General features: G+C 31.7%; 1 protein-coding gene across 1 annotated transcript in view; it reads left to right on the plus strand.

Annotated features, from left to right (window-relative positions):
* Positions 1 to 14,867, plus strand: part of LOC130445422 (chaoptin) — a 360,273-nt gene that overhangs the window by 299,353 nt on the left and 46,053 nt on the right. The window contains exons 2-3 of the mRNA XM_056781032.1: positions 2,689 to 2,986; positions 4,405 to 4,698. Of these exons, the coding sequence (XP_056637010.1) occupies positions 2,747 to 2,986; positions 4,405 to 4,698 (534 nt within the window). The 5' untranslated portion in view covers positions 2,689 to 2,746. The remainder of the gene's footprint in view (positions 1 to 2,688; positions 2,987 to 4,404; positions 4,699 to 14,867) is intronic.

Below are 14,867 nucleotides of genomic sequence, written 5' to 3' on the forward strand. Positions count from 1 at the left end.
TAATAATACTATAGTGTTAGGTATTTATTTTGAAGATTGGTTTTTAATTTCCATTCAATAGTTATTCAGATTTAGTATTTCACCACATTAATTAAATGACTAGAATGAAGTATCTACAAACGGTAAATGATGAAGATTATCCAGTTTATTGTTACACAAAAACAAGAATCAGGAAGAAAATTCTGCTAAATCTTGTATAAAGTAGGGAAATCTAGATATTATGAGGTTGGTTACACAGATGGATGGAGAGTATACGTCCCTAACCTTCAAAACGATACTTATAACCTTGGAATATAGATAAAATAGTTGAATGGAAACGGGAAATTATTCACAAACTCAATTTTGAGAAACCTCTATTTTGGGTGATTTCCCAAAAGGAGTGATTTACATGGAAACTATGGATTTGTTATAGCTATCAAGATAGAGCCATAAGAACTAGGCATTATGGGAAGCTGTGTCTTGAATTAGATATAGCCAACAAGTGTTAAAAATGTGAATTGGTTAATGAGATCATCGAGCATTTGCCCATATCTGCTTACCCAGGAGCAACTTTGTTACATGGTGCCAGTCATGGAAAAGCGTATGTTCACTGGAATAGATCAGTAAAATCATGGACATTGTCTCTCATTCAGAACATAAATAAACCGAGACGAAAATTGATGCAAATTTGGAAATCTTGCTGTCAAGAAAATCTTAAATATAAATAAAGTGAACATTTACCTAAAATTGGATCTTAAGGAACAGTTTGTAATATTTATAATGAATACACTGTTCACACACTACCACCACACCAACACTCACAATTACACTTCCTGACGCGCATTTCGATAACCTTATAAGTCTTCAGAGACTGATATCTGTTCAGTGTGAATAAATCTCATAGTTAGTTAGTGGCAAAATATTTAAACCTTAACCTTAAACGAAATGAAATAATAATTCTTGATAGAGTTTTTCTAAAGAATATATATGTTATTATGAAATCAACAATATAACTTGTAAATATTAAAAATTTATTTCTAATAACCTAGATCAGTACTGCCCAAAGTATTCATTATCAGTCACTTATTTTGTGTATAATTTGGTGGCGATACCTGTATATGCAATATACCTAATCATCAATGAAGTTTGCTTAATATTTGCTCCTGCAGGATATTTTTGAAATAATGGAGTCGTCGGTTGAAATAACATAGTACCAAACTTATAAAAATCAGTTAGTTAATCAAAACATAATATCCCGAGAGTTACCTGAAAAGTTTCCGACTTCGATATATTTGCATATATTGTTACAAAAATTTCATCCATTTTAGACGATTGGTTTTTGTATGATAATCGTATAGATGAGTTGTCGTGAAGATATTTTGAAAAAATGGAAAAACTGGATATCGAATTGTCATTAAACATTTGTAATTGAAAGGCGATACACCCACGCAAATGAAAGATACGCTAAACACTGTATATGTAGACTTGTACCATCATCTACGACCAAAAAATTTTAGATAGCTTCATTCAAATATGGTCTTATCAGCTTGACTGACGACGAGACAACCAGAGATATCATCGAAAAGTTGTACCAAATGCTTTTGGACGACCATCAGATCAAAGTTAGAATGAGAAAATCGATATATCGAAAGAATGTATTTGTCATATACTGACTAAACACTTATGCATGCGTAAACTATTCTCGCGTGTGCTCACTTGGGACGAGAATGGCATTCAAATGAACATTTTTCTGGCGGCATTATTGACGTGGTTTACGCAAAATGTGTTAGATTTTTTGCGTCAATTCATAACTATAGATGAAAACTTGATTCACCACAGCAATCTTGAATAAAAAAAGGGGTAGACAATGGATTGCAAAGGGTGAACCTGCTTTGGAAAAGGCAAATACGGTTTCATCTACCGGAAAAATTATGCCGATCGTTATTTGAGATAGTCATGAAAAAGAAAAGAGTTTTTTCATTAGGATAACATACTCCCTAAATATGACTCCAAGCGACGTTTTCCTGTTTTCTAACTTTGAGGTTTCACTGATATGGGATAGATTTTCATCAGACAACGCATACGTAAACGCCTATTTCCAGACAAATGACAGTTATTTGGAAGTATTGAATAGATTAGAGCATCGATGTATAAAGTATAAACACTATGTGGAAAAATAATTATTTTCATGAGAGAAAAATTCTTGGTTAGGTCGGAAACTTTGCACTGTGAGGTATGTGCTAAGTTTTACGTTGTTCTATATTGGACATTGCGAGCCGGATGGAAAATTACTGTGAAAATTCCAATATAATTGGATAGGTTGATATGAACGGAATCACAATATTGATCACATTTTCAAATCGTCATATTTCGAATAACAGTAAATAGGGTTTTTAAGAAGTTCTTTGAAAAAGTATCTGCCGATTTTCGGACTTTCAATAGTCAAATAGACATTCCATGTATCTGTTGTTTACCTTTCTGTAATAGTGATTGAACAACCGATAGCGCGGACCAATATTAATGAGAAGTTGATTTTGAATTAGAATAATAATTTTTTTCACTATTTTCGTTATTTGCAATACCTTATTCTGGATTTTTAATAGATTTTTCTATTACATAAGTCTCGCAGCTTTCGGTCTGCATACTGTTGCCTTAGATCATTATTACTTAAAGAGCTTAACGTATATAAATTCAATTTTTTTCTTCCAGATCCGTCTTTAAGATGACGGGAGGTTGACCCCAAGATGGCGCCTTGGCACAGGTTTCAATGATGGCGCGAAATGGCGCCATTCTAATCTTACTGGCTGTTTCGATCAGCCTACAGACATTTGCTGATCAAACTAAATGTCCGAGCCTAGCCGCAAATCCTTCTTGTCAATGCTTCAACTTTGAAAATGGTATTTTATTGGAATGTCCTGCTGCCACCGCCGACTCAGTCAAGTCTGTTTTGGAGATTATCGAAGGATCCGTACAAAGTCTCAACATATATGACCCGGATAAATCAATAGTGAGTAAAATGTCAAATCACTCAAAACTTGAAATTAATATATTGAAACAGATCTTCAAGATGGGATTTTTGTGAAATAAAAAATAATTTATGATATCACTCGCCAGTTAGATTTTGAAAAATTTGAGGTTATGAGTAAAGTGCCTTGTGTACATTCAAAATGATATATTGGAAGTGCATCTCATATTTATGTTACCTTTTTTGGAAAAATCACTTGCTTTGCAATTTGATATTTAATATTAGCGAATATGGTTTTCCTTTTTCAAATTACACTAAAGTTGAAATTTTAATTATTTATATTGAACCAATTGCAGTAGATATTATTCTACGACTTATATCAAATTAAGATTCTTGAGACAACCACGATGGATATATCATAGCCGTTATTAAATCGAATCTAGGGCCAAATCAAGATTTTCTACAGGAAATTATCTGAATGCGTCTTCCCGCTTTCTAAGAAAATGCCCTATTTACGCAAAATTGTGTGATGTTACGTAAATCAATGCCAACCTTCCACAGCTATAAAAATCAATGAGAAAAGTATTTTTAATTTGAACATATAATTTTTTGTGAAACGGAAATCGCGAGGGAAAAGGCAGTTTCAATAGAATGAATAATTATTCACTTATTTCCGTTTAATTTTAAACATGTTCTCCTACTTGAAATCGAAAAAATAGAGTAGAATTAACAATACAAATGTTTACTGCTTTTCTTGTTTCATGTTAGCCCGAAGGCATGATAAACCAGATTAAATGTTTTGTCATTGTCGCTACATCTGAATAAAACATCCAACTGATATGTGGTTTCTTTGAAAATGTATCTCTTTGAATAGAGAAAAGGAAAAAGATGGATATTGGAACAAATGTACGAATAGTGCAGTGAATACAGAAAATGTCGCAACAAATTCAGATTATTAAATAACATACTTAGAGTTGAAGTTGAACAATATTTTTTGGGAATTTGAGATAAATGTTGAATACCAAGTTTCAAAAGAAAAGAAACTACTTGTATGTATTCCATGATTGAAAATTAATCTCCATAGGGAATTCGATTGATATTGTTCCCTATATCATTAAGAGAGCAGTATCAAGTTTATATTATTCACACATATCCAATCTTTAATAATAATAAACTAGAAAAACTAAAAACAACTCGTATCATGTCTGTTGTTGGTGCTATTCTTATACTCCATTTTTTTTAACATTTATTTCACAGTCTGAATGAGATACAGCATGTTACTTAATCTCAAGAACTGATCCTCATTCTATACATTATCACAAATATTCAAATGGTGGCAGTTAAGAATCGAAAAAACCCAAATCTTGGTTGAGGATGTCTTGATTATTTTCTTAAATTTAAGTAAAAATATTTTGTATCTATATGTTCATATATATGAACAATGGTAAAATTTTTTTTAGGTCAAGCTTCCAAAACATTTCTTTCCCGACACAACCATCATTAAACACTTACAAATATCTCAAAGTAACATACAAGAATTACATGATGACTGCCTCTTGCCGCTCAAGCCTCACTTGGAATCTTTTAGTCTGGTATCTGGCCGACTTAAAGAGATACCTCAGAAAGCTTTCAAAGGATTGAATAAGTTGATAGCACTCGACTTGGAAGCTAATTCCATAGTTGATCTACCTAGTTACAGTTTTTATGGTTTACATCTGATAAAGTTGAACATGAAAGGAAACCAAATTCAGAAGGTACGTGAACTTTTGATTTATCTATTATAGTATCGGAATGAGATTTTTACTAATAAAATATGCTATGACAATTCATCAAAATTGATTGATGCTGATTGTGCTAATTGGATTAATTTAACAAAATGGTCTTGGTAATTCAGTGGTAAATCACATAATCAAAGGAAATAATATATTCAATGAAAAGATTACTGGCAAAATTTCTTTCCAATGAAAATAGTTAATTACTCTCAAATTAATGTTATTGATTAAACAATAAGATGCTATAATTTGTAACAAAATAGATTTCAACCCTTAGAATTATATAGAGTCATAAAAAATATTTTTTTACAGTTCATACATCATGAGAAATTTATATATAAATTCATTTCCTTAAGTAGGCTACTTCGGTATTTACGACACTGACATCCTAGTTACAGAAAACTTATTTTGACAATATTCGTTTTGATTTTCTCATCTAATCCTGAATATTTTCGCAATTTCTTGAATGTTACTTCACAGTATACTCAAATGCAACCAATTTGTCGACAAACAAGTTTTTCAGATCCTGCATTCCCTAACAATGCTGACGTCATAACATAATACCCACGTGAACGATAGCTTTTCTTCCAAACTGTTGCAACTATTCATTTTGAAGTGAGGTATGGGAAATCAGGTCGTTTGACTATTAATCAATAGAAAGACTGATGTAATGAACAATTCACCGTAATTAGTTAATTGCTTTAATTAAGTACAAAAAGTGGATGAATTCTTATTTATTTTTACCAAAAATTCCCATATCACCATTAGTAGAGCTGCTTAATTGATTATTTCCCATAACGTTCTGAATTATTATCTTATCTTATCTCATCTTATCTTATCTTATCTTATCTTATCTTATCTACCTCTTGTTGCTTTTTAATTGCATAATTTGTATATCCAGAAAATAGAATACATGCGTGCGTGTTGCTTCAAACGCATTTTTCCAAATTGTCCTTTAGAAATTTCTGCGACAAATAGCCATATCATGGCTTCATGAGCTTAAAAATTGTGCTTTAAATTTGGAGATTGGAGAAACAGAATTTGGAGCTGTTAGTTAGTTAGGTTAGGTTGGGTTTCGTGTACAAAGTTATGATTGAGAAGCAGCTTATACTCATATTATCAAAGCGCATCAGTATGGGTTTTCAGAATTCCAAATATACAATACATTTTTTAAACCTAACTAAGAACCATCCCAAGATAATATTTCATTTGTGCAGACTCGACTTCGGTAAAATGGGATATAGGTTTTTAGAGAAAAACTCGTTTGAATGAGTTTTCAGTGTGTAGATAAAAATACGAAAAATGTTTATATAAAAGATGATGAATGAATCTTTTCCAGCAACAACAAATATCACGGGAATATAGATGTGTTTCAAAAGTCGTTTTCCTTTACAGTGAATCTTAAAGAATTAGACCCTATTAAAACCGAAATTCAAAGAAAAAACACCGACACCATCAACCCGAAAAGAAGATAATGCAGAAAGATTGAGAAAAGGAGATGTTGAAATGTTACCAGAGAAAGCTATAAACAATGGCAGGCATACAAAGAATATATGAGATCAATTCTTAATTTGCTCATGAAACCCATTATCATTATTACAAGTGAAGATAGTAGTGATACTCAATTGATATATATATATATATATATATATATATATATATATATATATATATATATATATATATATATATATATAAATGAAACTGGATCAACAGAAACAGTAGTTTGAATATTTTTATTGATATGCAATAGGGATAATTTCATTTTCCTTGCTTTGAACTTTACACCTCGTCAATGAGCCCATTCTTCTCGTCCCTAATCATGCTTCGCTCTACTCACAATGAGAGTTACATCCAACTAGAGTGAGATCTCCGTATTTAATCAGAACTATCAGTTACGGGAATTCTGAATAGTTGAACAATTGCTTGGTTTAGATAAATAGTTCAAATCAAATAATATTTTTTAGACTATTAAAAACTGCTGTTTGCACTGTGAAGTTCTCTATGTCTTAACTTTGTTTCTAAAATAGATATATGGTGTTCTAGGGATCTAATTTGTAAACTTTTATGACTCACGTGTCATTTAAGAGCTTATTAATGAGAAATTCACATAGATACTTGTTTTATCATCAACTTTTTATCTAATAATCATATTTTACAAAAGAAAGTATTTCAAAAGAGAATTTTATATTGCGAATAAGCTAAGTTCCTTTTTTTTTATTTAGTCAAGACATTTATTTTGTTTTGAAGGCGTACATTGCTCAATATCTGTTTAAGCAAAGCAAATATTTGTTGAAACGCGTTCCAAATTCAAAGAAAGATTTATTGCTAAATTTTTCTGAATTTTGCTACTTACAGTCCATTTCTTTCTTCCTTCTGTGGTTGCTCTTAGGAAATAGTTGAATATGACTCGCAACCCATCGTAAACAGCGTTTACGACTATTCCATGTGACAATAATATTAAAAATTCACTAATAAAATACGCTTTATTGGTTAATTTCGATTAGCTATGTGTGATGAAGAATTTATTACTGATAGTATTCCTGATATTTATATTCATGATAAACAATTTTTAGTCTGACTACTATTTAATATTATATCAGTTTCTCATTGAACTTAAATATCTAACAATGAAGTATTAATCTTTATATCATCATAATTTTTTCATGTTATTACTGCTATTTTCGTAGACTCTCTATAATAAGTTTTCCTTGAATATATTTGTTAGAAAACTTTTTGCTCTAAGTTTTGATTCCATAATGACGACTATTAGATTCGTTTACTCATGACAAGGTATGATTGGAGAATTGCTAAAGAAGTCGTGTTGAAATTCGTATGTCTAAGAAGGAAATTAGGTAATGACTCGTTCATAAACTGTGACGCTTCTGTCAAAATTTTTTCGATGTGACTTAATCAAATAGTATTTCTTCCGACAAAATAAGAACAAAAAATCGATTAGAGTTTTTTTTGCTGCGATAGACTAGATGTCCCGATGGAGTCGCTCATACTACCAGGGGCCTGTTTGATACATCAAGTGTAACAACTTGACATGTGCAAATGTTATGTGTATGTATGTATGTAATTGAAAGTGTCATATATACTGCAATCCAAAGGATCAATTTTGTCCCCTTTTTTCCACTGCGACACTTGGTATGCTCAGTGTTTACAACTGATAAATAAATCCTACTACTGTAGGTAGATTCTGTCAAAAATTTTTTATTCATATTTCATCCACTCCAAGGTGTGAGACTTCGATAGAATGTAGATAAAAGCTCCGTTCTCTACGTATAGTATCCCGCAGTATTTTTGCCTGGCTCATCCCCTGTAGATTGTTCCAGCAACTGGTTTTTCAGTCCTGAAACCTATTCTGCACAAGAATTCAGGACGTATATTAGCAAGTGTGTCTGCTAACTGTCATTTATGAAGACATAATATTTTGATTACATTTAAATGGACTGTATAGAAGTGAGGCAGCTGTAATTATGTTTTTGAAACTACATCGAGTTGCGCAAAAATGTACTGCTTAAAGCTTCTTCAGAAATCGCACAGAAACATTGTGAATTGGTACCTAGAGCAAGGAAATTTGGATAATTAATTTCTATGACAATATCATCAATATTAAGACCAGTTAGTTATAATAGAAATAGAAGTTAAGTCCTGCGCAACAAAAATAATCAAGAGTTCCGTAGACACTCAGCATTCGTTGATATTTCATATGCATTTCGTATTACAAGGGACTGATGAACAATTTTTTTATTAGTTTTAAATTTTCTAAACTGATTATGAATCAAACACGTTGCACTATTATTCGACATTAGAAACTTCTCATTGAATTCGAATTGTAGGAAACTACCAACTTTAATTTCTCGTGAAACTATGTCCAATTATTCGAATCAAAAAGTATTCTCCTTCAATTGAGAAAGAATTCACAAACTTGGTCTAATTGTAATCAAAAAAGTATTACCGAACAGAAAAGATCGGTAAAAATCACTTCTACATTTGCAATTTCAATTTAAGTATAAAATAAAAAAAACGTATAATATCAAACTTCTTGTAGAATTGTCAATATGCGCCAATACTAACGATTTTACTATCTTAGTTTTATGAAACACACGTTGAAGGGAAAAACTTACTGTAAACTCATAACGTGATGTTTTATGAAACGTATCCCAGAGAGAAAGGTTTCATACAATTCCCTCTGGAGCTCCTGGAGTCAAACTTCAAAAACCGTTCTCAACAATCATATAAGAATAGTTTTCAATAAAGAGATTGACCAAATTGAAATCACTTTTATAAGACAAATAACTTTCCATGCTTCTATTAGTTTGACCAACGACGAGTTTATCGATTCCAACGTTTTTAGAAAAATTTAATACAATCGCTGAAAAGAAGAAAGATTTTTTTTTATTTTCATATTATTTTTCCTGAAAAATGTTCTGCTGCAGGAGAATTCTCTGGAAAACTCATTGAGTGGAATAGCTTTTGCAAAACATTCTAACCTAATCGAACTTCTATACTCAATTTTCGTATATCAATACGATTAGAATTTTACATAGAGTCAATTTAAATTCAAATATGATTTCAAAAATCAGATTCTACTTAAATTGTATTTTTTATGAACTGTAGTTACATCCGACATTGCAATCAACCGTAGCTCTTGCTATTAAAAGCAAAATTGCCCAGTAAAAATCGTCTGTCTATACCATTAAAGCAAACACCCTTATCAACGTATATTCATATACTATCGATATAAAATTAAAAAAGAGTTATGACCGACTATGTTCGCAAATCGTTATTTATGCTTATGTATTTAATCATGAAAATAATTAATAGCTGAGTTTCTGACATGTAATCGATTCTTAATTTTCGTGTCAGGCACAGCGAATACTTTTTGAATTTACTTTATTCCCAGTTCAAACCAGACGTATCAATTACCCCTATCAACACATAGATTGATGCTTGTATCAATGTATGCTGTCATGCACACATAGTGTCACAATGAGTTAGTTATTTTAATATAATTGAAATTTATAAAATCTACACACGGATGAATTAAATCACAGTTATTTAGAAAATAAACGTTTGATCATTTGTTGAACATTCTAATTGTACAGACAATTTTTGAGGTTATTATCTCATTTTTTTTCACTGTTTGTTATAATTATAATCATCAATCTCTCGTAAACTTCTACTTTATCTGACATAGTTTTTCCTACATACGTTAAGAAACACAGTTGGTGATTATACAGGGTACTCCGTGACTTGTTACAAAAATTCGGTAAGTAGATGATGCGAAAATAATGCTATAACAATAAAAAAAATTCTCATACAGCCCCTCGTTTTTGACTTGAAGGCATTTGTTGCGAAATCAGAACATAATTTGACGTATATTTTCTAAATTATACATTAGAACAATGTGAATCTTCAATGGATGATTAAATATGTCCCTATACTGTGTTTTACAAAATAAATAATTCTACACTACTATCTAAAGGCCAAGTGCGTCTTATGCCCAATGGTTAATAATCCGTAACTTTGATAGGGACAATCTGTACAATCTAAAGATATCAAAAATGAATTTTCCAATCGATTCTTCAACAAAAAGGTACTCTTTGTTTAACTCAATAAAATTTAAATTAAAACACATTCAAACATATATAATTGAACTATATACTGTCGAATATCGTGTTACTTACATAAGGAAAAAATTGAAATGTTGAAAAATTTAGTTGGTTAGCCTAAAAACAAAAAAATATATAATAAATGTTCGAAATGAGCATTTTGAACTTCAACAAACTTCCGTAGTCTACGGAGGATATTTCTTCGAACTTTTAAGATATCCCCAAAAAAGGAATCCGTTTAATTTAAATCGGGAGAATATGGTAACCATGCAAACGGACCCCCCTGACCAATCCGCCAATTAGAAAAAATGTTTATTCAATGAATGAATCATTAGTTCTCTAAAAAATGTTTCATCGTGTTTTAATACCTCCTGATATTATTTACAATGAATAATTACAATTTATGATAGTTTTCTTAAGAATATTTCTTCATGGCGAACGGTCTTAAGATAATTTGATGTTCAACGGAACGGTAATTATGGCTTGTGTTGGTTGCTATAATCAAAATACTTTTTTTCGCTTATGACCTCACTTCTCCGTGGTCGATCTCGGCAAATTTTTCCTAACCTACTCTCATTCTTTCTTTCTTTTCATTGCCGTCTTATACCGAAGGTTGGCGACCATCATTTGATAGACTTTATTTTGCGCCTCATGAATTATATTCGATGTTTTTCCAGTCGGCATTTTTTCTTTCTACCTAACCGTCTCTTGTCTGCTATTTTGCCTTCCACGATAAGCTGTTGCAAACCGTATTTTTAATTCCGAAATATATGGCCTAGGTTGGACGCTTTTTTTTCTTAATAATTATAAGCAATTCTAAATCTTTAGCGTGTATGGTATTATTAAAATGCTTCTATACAGATACATTTCGAGAGCTTATAATTTTTTCATTGTTGCTACTTTTATTGTCCACTCTTCCACACCGTAAAGCAGCGTGTAGAGTACGTAATATTTCGTGACTCACCATCGGGTACCAATGCTCAGGTTGCGGGTGCTCAAGATCTTTCTCATTCTTATGAATGTGGATCTTGCCATTTCAATTATAATCTTAATTTCTAAATCAAGATTCCATTCATCATTTATTGTATATCCCAAGTATTTAAAGCGGTGTACTCTCTCAATGGGATCAGTTTTCATATACAGATGTAGATTTTGTATTTTTCTCTTACTAATCACCACAAATTTGGTCTTCTTTCTGTTGAACTTTGTCGCCTATGGTACCTATTCTATTGAGAATCATCTGTAGATCTTCGACGTTACCTGCCAATAAGACAGTATCATTCGCATACCGGAGATTGTTGATCGGTATACCGTTGATTTTGATGCCCTTATCACATTCTTCCAGTGCCTCTATAAATATTTGCTCTAAATACAAGTTGAACAGCAACGGCGATAGAATGCAGCCCTGTCTAGCTCTCCCAGCAATGACTATGTCCTGACTTTTCATGTCTTAATATTGGATATGTGCTGTTTAATTCCAATACAGATTTTTTTATAACCTGAATATCCTTGGTGTCGAGTCCTGAACGATATAATAGTTCTATCAGTTTGTCGGGGTTTATAATGACAAATGCTTTCTCGTAATCTATAAAGCAAGCATAAACATCTTTTTGCTGATCTAGGCATTTTTAAATCAAAACCTGCATCGCAAAGAGGGGCTCCCTTAGTCGTACCCGTAGCTGAGCTACAACTGGGATTTGTTCGGCTCGTGGATATGTTTTGGCTGCTATTATTGCGGAATCTTTTGTTTATTGTTTAAAATCTATCTGGTTTCTAACGATGTATTCCGGTCTGTCATGTGTACTACTCTCATTATCCCTGATAAAATACGTGGTACATATTTCGTATGAACATATCCATTTTATTACTAAGCAAAATATAAAACTACAATATTTCGTTACTTTTACACAGTAACATTGTATTTCACTTATTTTCATATATTTTTAAAACCGCCCAAAGTGAATAATAAAATTGTATTTTGTTTGAAAACGGGAATTTTTAAAAATTATTTAGCACTTCCGACGTAAAGCACGTACGTATATAAATAAATACTGAAACTAGTGAATAAATTCGTGAGAATGAACGAGTATAAAATAACGTAACTTATAAAAAATTCAAAAAAGCGCAGCAGTAAATCCGGTAGAGTGAAACAATGAATTTTAAAATAGTCTCAACTTAAAATTTCAGACACATGACTTTAAAGTTTAATGATAAGAGGTTCTCGAGTGACAATAAAACTGCATATTCATTTTTTTAGTGTAATTATTTGATAAGACACTAAACATTGAAGTGTTATAGAATTAATTTTACTTTATTTGGAAAGAATTACATTTGACAATGTGGTAATCTTCTGATTGATGAGATTTCTACCCGTTGATGATCGATATTGTGATCAAATATATCCGTTTTGTTAGTTTTCTAAAGTAATTCGTTTTCCAATCATTTAAAGTCAACGCATATTACTTTGACAAGAAACAAGAAAACAATCTGAAATCATGACATGACTTTAAGAATTTAGCCATTTATTGGAAATGAAAGTTTGGCGTAGATACTTCAATACATAATTTTTTTTATGTAATCAACAGAATAAAATGAAAAAAAATACAAAATAGATGTTAAAGCATTATCATGAATATAGTACGACTGGAATACAATTCAATCTTATATACGAAAAATGATTTCTTCAATATATGAGCGTTAGGCGGAAATTATTCTTTCTAAAATAAGCTTTCCATTGAGAAGAAGTTACGCTCTCTCCATAATATAGGATTAGTACCTTCATAATCGAGATGATGTTGATGCTAAGATACTTCTACATGTAACTTTTTATATAATGATATCACAACTATCAGTTTCTCTTCCCAAAATATCATCAGTTTATTAGAAAAATACCAGACAACTAGAAAAAGTTTTTGAGCGATGATATAATCTAGACCTATCCATTATCTTGATAAGAATATGGAAATGGAGCTCAAGAACGTATTAAAAGGCCTTTCAAATGACTCCAGCATAACCTATTAGCAGCATTTCAAACTTTCTTTTGATCAAAACTTACGGTAAACAATAAGAAACTTATAAATTAAATTATAAATTAAAGATTGCCGTTGATGAGTTTAGAAATAATGTGTAATGTGTAATCATTCTTCTTATTATTTTACCATTATAAATACTACCAATTCCATTTTTTTAAGCTATAAATATAATTTACATTTATTTTTACAATTTACTTTTCACTCACCATAACCTGAACTGCCCCCTTATAGTAAGTAAATACAAGCGGACGACATTTCATTGATTACCCTTTGCTGAGTATATTTTTTTTGTTTTTGACTCGTCTTGACTTTAGGTCTCTTTAGTTATAAAATAATTTTTTTCTACGACCTTGCGTTTTAACCCGCTTTCTCGCATTTTAGTTTTGAAAGTGCGGGAAAGTGACATCTTCAAAGGAGAAACAACTATCAAACCACCGGGTTTGATATCTGTTGCTATGACAACCCAAGGATGTAATTGTTACTAAAACGTCAAAGTTGTTCAAAACGTCTTGGAAGTGACCGAATAAGAACAATCTTCTTTAAATTGAACCACATTAAACCGAATCCGATACAATAATATAAATGGATTCATCCGACGAAGAACTTCCCGAAGCCATTTTGAAGGCTGCAAATGAAGCTAATTCCGAGCTGTTACCTGCCAAATCCAGACTAAGGTATGAGAAGCAATACGACCATTTTGTTACATGGTGTAAGGAGAAAGGGGCCAAAACTTATAAAGAAGAGGTATTTCTGGCGTATTTTTCAGACCTAAGTAAGGTTTTGAAATCTAATACATTATGGTCCCGCTAATCGATGGTAAAAAGTTTAGTAAAAATAAAACAAAATTTGGATATAGGAAACTTCCATAAGCTAACGTCGTTTCTTAAACAAAAAAATATTGGTTTTCGAGCACAGAAAGCACAAGTTTTTACCAAAGAAGATATATCCAGGGTTATGCTAGCTCCCGATGAGGTATACCTGATGATGAAAGTGAGTACCATTTTTGCACTGGCTGGCGCTCTCCGCAGTTCCGAGCTTGTAAATATCACTGTCGACGACATTCAAAATAAAGGCAACCTAATTGTTGTGAAAATTTCTGATTCCAAACATCATTCGTCAAGATCATTTGTTTTACCTGAAGAAATAAATGATGGAACCTATTTGAAAGTACGCACATTTACGACCACCTACCATTCCACACCGCCGATTTTTTATTCATTATAAGAATGGAAAATGCACAGTTCAATGTGTTGGCGTAAACATTTTTGTAAGATGCCAGCAGAGATTGCCGCATATTTACGCCTACCTAATCCGGAACGTTATAAAGGACACAGTTTCAGACGTTCTTCGACAACGTTCCTAGCAGACTCCGGAGAAGAAATAACCAACGTAAAGCGCCTGGGTGGCTGGAAGTCTAGTACTGTCACTGAGGCTGTTTGGAGGACACCGAGAATCAGAAGAAAAAAATATCAAATAAAATTCTCTGTACTACAAATGA

Source organism: Diorhabda sublineata, chromosome 1, assembly GCF_026230105.1.
Source record: "Diorhabda sublineata isolate icDioSubl1.1 chromosome 1, icDioSubl1.1, whole genome shotgun sequence".
In the NCBI taxonomy this organism is placed as follows: domain Eukaryota; kingdom Metazoa; phylum Arthropoda; class Insecta; order Coleoptera; family Chrysomelidae; genus Diorhabda; species Diorhabda sublineata.